The sequence below is a fragment of the Colobus angolensis genome, unplaced genomic scaffold, assembly GCF_000951035.1.
Source record: "Colobus angolensis palliatus isolate OR3802 unplaced genomic scaffold, Cang.pa_1.0 Scaffold124, whole genome shotgun sequence".
Taxonomy (NCBI): domain Eukaryota; kingdom Metazoa; phylum Chordata; class Mammalia; order Primates; family Cercopithecidae; genus Colobus; species Colobus angolensis.
The window spans coordinates 8,996,537-9,001,072 of NW_012113586.1; the positions used below are offsets into that span (position 1 = coordinate 8,996,537).

At 37.6% G+C, this 4,536-nt stretch overlaps 1 protein-coding gene across 2 annotated transcripts in view; it reads right to left on the reverse strand.

The window, feature by feature from the left end:
• RAP1A (RAP1A, member of RAS oncogene family) overlaps positions 1-2,782 on the reverse strand; it is a 22,733-nt gene extending 19,951 nt beyond the window's left edge. The window contains exon 1 of one of the 2 annotated variants that reach the window (XM_011933177.1): positions 2,697-2,782. In XM_011933177.1, the coding sequence (XP_011788567.1) occupies positions 2,697-2,753 (57 nt within the window). In that variant the 5' untranslated portion in view covers positions 2,754-2,782. The remainder of the gene's footprint in view (positions 1-2,696) is intronic. The other variant, XM_011933178.1, reaches the window with a different exon arrangement.
• Positions 2,783-4,536: the final 1,754 nt, after the last annotated feature.

Genomic DNA, 4,536 nt, shown 5'->3' on the forward strand with positions numbered 1-4,536 from the left:
CTTGCAGTGAGCTGAGATCTGGCCGCTGCACTCCAGCCTGGGAGACAGAGTGAGACTCCATCTCAAAAAAAAACAACAAAAATTAGCTGGGCGCAGTGGTGAGCGCCTGCAGTCCCAGCTACTAGGGAGGCTGAGGCAGAAGAATGGCGTGAACCCGGGAGGCGGAGCCTGCAGTGAGCCGAGATCTCGCCACTGCACTCCCGCCTGGGCGAAAAAAAAAAAAAAGGCAGTCTAATATGGCTTCCTAATATGCTTTAGGCTAGAGCAGAGGTTCTCAAAATATGGTCCAAGGCAGAGGCTCCCTAAGGCCAAACTATCTTCCTAACAATACTAAGATGTACTCTTCTTCTCTCAGAAGTTTACAGTGGTATCTTCCAAAATAGAACATGTGCTATTCCAAGAGACTGGATACAAAAGCAGGCATAAGAGCCCACGTGCCTTCTATAAGCCAGACATTAATAAGACTTGCACAAATGCAAAGCAATCCAACACTTCTCATTTCTTTCTTACTAAAAGTAATGTTTTACTACTCCTCTGAATCTTATCCTCTGTCTTAATTTTCAGGGACATCTCATTCATTCATTCATTCACATAGATTATAATTTTATTCCTCAGGTTTTTATACTGGATCATCTCCTCTTTTCCTCTTCTGTATCCTCATTTTCCTCTCCAGTGGAGAGGAATTGCCCCAGCATACAAATATGCTTTACTATCTCCAATTCTAAAACAAAAACAAAAACCTCCCTTAACCCCAATATCTCTCCAGTTTCTGCCCCCATTCTCTGTCCCCTCTTATAATCAAGCTTCTTCAAATGTCTATATTCCATTTCCTCAGCTCTCATTTACTCTTCAACCCACCCCACTATGGTTATGGCAACATGACCTGACTAAAGCTGCTTTCTTTACCATGTCCAACTACCTCTATGCTCTCTGATCATCTCTTTCCTCTTTTTTACTTGACTTTTGAGCAATCAAGTAAAGACATCTTCTTCTATGCTAGATCCTCCAATCCTACACACTTTCTAAAGGTTGAGAGGTACTCAGAGCTCAGTACTGGGCTCTGCTCTTCTCTCTCTAGTATCTCCCTAGACCTCTTTCACTCCTATGGATTTTTTTCCAAAATTATTTCTGAAAAGGTAATTCATGGACATAGCAATAAAATCAAAAGGCACAAAAGGCTATGCAGTGATAGCTAAGCTTATCTACCACCCTTGTTCCCAGCTATCCAATCCCACTCCCAAGAAAGTAACTGATGTTATCCATAGCTTATTTAACCTTGCAGAGATACTCCATGATTTTACAGGTATCTGCCCTCAGCCTACATTTTTTAAAATATAAAACACAAATTATAGTCTACACTGTTTAGTACCTTTTTTCTCTCTAATAATACATCTTGGATATCATTACATATTGGTATATATAGAGCTATTGCATTCCTTCTAATGGCTGTATTCTACTCTGGAAATGTATTAAAATTTACTTAACTAGCCCCTTAATGGAACACATTTAGGTTGTTTCCAGACTCTGGTCACTGTAAAGAACGTTGCAATGTTCCCTGACCACGCCATTTTGCACATGTGAACTTACGTGTGGGCTACATTTTTAGAGATGGAATCTCTGAATTCAAAGTTATATGCCAATAAAAATGACAGATATTCTCAAACATTCTCGACAGAGGCACAAATTTACACACCTAACAGTAATGTAACTCTCATGAAATTAAATATCACCATATTGATGGCACCCAAAGTCATATCACCAGTCTCTCTCTTTTATTACTTCAACATGTCACAAACATAAAATTTGGCTTGACTCTTTGATTTGGACTCTCACTGCTCATTCTCCACTGTTTCCCTTCTTTTTTAAATCCATGCATAATACTAGTAGCTCAAACTAGAAACTTAGGAGCCATCCTTGACAGCTCCTTCTCTCCTAGTCCCCATTATCAATCTAGCACCAAGTTATGTCAGTTCTACCACTTACTCAATCCTCAAACATCTACTTCTCTCTTCTCCACTGCCATGGTCCTAATCCAAGCTTCCATAAACAATGATCTGGTATACTGTATTAACTCTCAATTTGTCTCCCACATCCACTCTGCCTTTCTTCTAAATTAATCTGTATTTTTCTTTCAGAGTATCTCTCTCACAAGTATAACCAAGTAGTTCTTGTTTAATTGTGTATTTATTACATCTCCTCTACTACAATGCAAGCTCCATGAGAAACTATGACTGTTTTTGTTCACTCCTGTGACCCCAGAATCTGACATTGTAGAAGCTCAGTAACTATTTACTAAATAAAAACAGCATGAACACAAAACTGACCTTCATTCCATGTAAGTCTAGGGTGGAAGCAGGCGAGGAATTATCCCACTAGAATCTGTAATAATCAGTTTCCCCCACTACAATGTAAATTCCTTAAAAATGAGAACAATCTTACTCCTCTCTGAATCATAAACACTGGTGCTTGACATGTAAGATAGTCAATAAATATTTGATAAATGTAAGAATAAATGAGCCAATGTTATAAAAGTATACATCTGTGGTTATTAAATGATTTCCTGTCCTTTGTGGGGCAGATACCAGATATATAATAATGCCACCTTTTCTCTTTGGCGTCTAGAAGTCTGAAAGCAAGGAAATATCAAAATTCTTCTTGTATTATACTAATCAGTTACAGTTAGGTGGCTAACTTACCAGAGCAGACTTCCCAACGCCTCCTGAACCAAGGACCACTAGCTTGTACTCACGCATGATGTGATCTGTTTAAATACTGACGATCTGAAAAACAAACAAATAAAAAAATCAAAGATTAAGAAACATACTAACAGCCTAATAATGTACAACTACTACATCAAATATAGGAGTTTGTTTTGTTTTTTCCTTGTAAGACTATCAAAGGGACAACAGAAGCTACATGGCAAAATCCATACAGATTTTAACATAAGTTTATAGGATTACTTTCAGACATTTTAATTCACTGAAGATCATCTTTGACTAGGCATCAATTATGTTCATATTACTTCTAAGAATCTTTGATTAGAAAACAAGATGATTAAATACCACAGTTGATAATCTTATGACTACAATGATAAACCCAATTCTTTGCAAAGCTATCATTTAAACAACTTATGTACTTTTAAAAAATATTCACTCATGAGCTTTAATATAATGTACAGGCTATTTTACTTGCTTAAAATATTCTACAGTAATTCTACACTATTTTGTTCATTATTGTATTATAGCTGAACCATTTAAAATGTCATCTTGAAAATAATTAAAGATGTTAACAGGAGATCAGATGAAACTGCTAAACACTATAGGCAGTTATTAGCAATACATGACGTAAGGCCCAAATGGCCAGAGAAAATAAAAGGAACATAAACTTTATTTTTTACCTCCATGGTTATCTTAAAAGGTATAAAAACAGGAAATAATTTTCAATGGCCATGGTGGAATAACTAGAAACAGACTTTTCAACCCACAATAACAGCCAGAACAGTGAACAAAAAAATATAAAACTCTTTTTAGATATTAGATAAAAAGCAGTGTAGGACTGTGATTTCTGAGATGCAAAAGAAATGAAGTGAGACCCAACCTGCCCTGGCTTTCTGCCTAGAGGCACTTTTCTGACTATGGTGAAGGGACAAAAAACTCAAGCAGAGCTTAGAAGTGTGCCAGAGAAGTGGAAGCTAAGCATATAAAATTCCAGAAATCTGCATAAGGATTCACTTGAGTCTGGCTAAGCACTAAGCAGCACACAGACTAACTTCAAAAGGTAAGGCAAAGGATAGAGGTTTACAGGTGGAACAATTCCCAGAGTCATATGGTTCTGACTAGAAGTCTTCCTTGTTGAAAAACCAGGAACTCACTAGAAACCTCAGAAGACTCTTATCTTAGTAGTCGAGCTAAATAAGCTCTAGAGTAAATGATATTCTAGATGCTTCCTAACAAAGCTTAAAACAAGGCTCAAAAGGATGGAGTTGGTCCATGTGTAACTCAACCACTTACCTAAACAAAGTCCAAAATTCTTTAAAAGCAGAAAAAAAAATTCCACCACTCAATCATATAAAATTAACAATGTCCAGCATCCAATAAAAAATTAATAGAAATATGAAGAAAGAAAATGTGACCTGAAACCAGAGTGAAATAAGTCAGCTTAACCATCCCAGAAACAAGATGATGAAATTAGCCAATGAGGACTCTTACAAAACTATTATAAATATGCTCAAAAATTTAAAGAAAAAAAAAATGAGGAAGAAAATGGTACACATAATAAGAACCAAAAAGAACTTAAGAGTATTCAGGCTCGGCACAGTGGCTCATGCCTGTAATCCCAGCACTTTGGGAGGCCGAGGCGGGTGGATCACGAGGTCAGGAGATCAAGACCATCCCGGCTAACACAGTGAAACCCCGTCTCTACTAAAAATACAAAAAAAAGTAGCCAGGCATGGTGGCGGGCACCTGTAGTCCCAGCTACTCGGGAGGCTGAGGCAGGAGAATGGCGTGAACCCGGGAGGTGGAGCTTGCAGTGAGC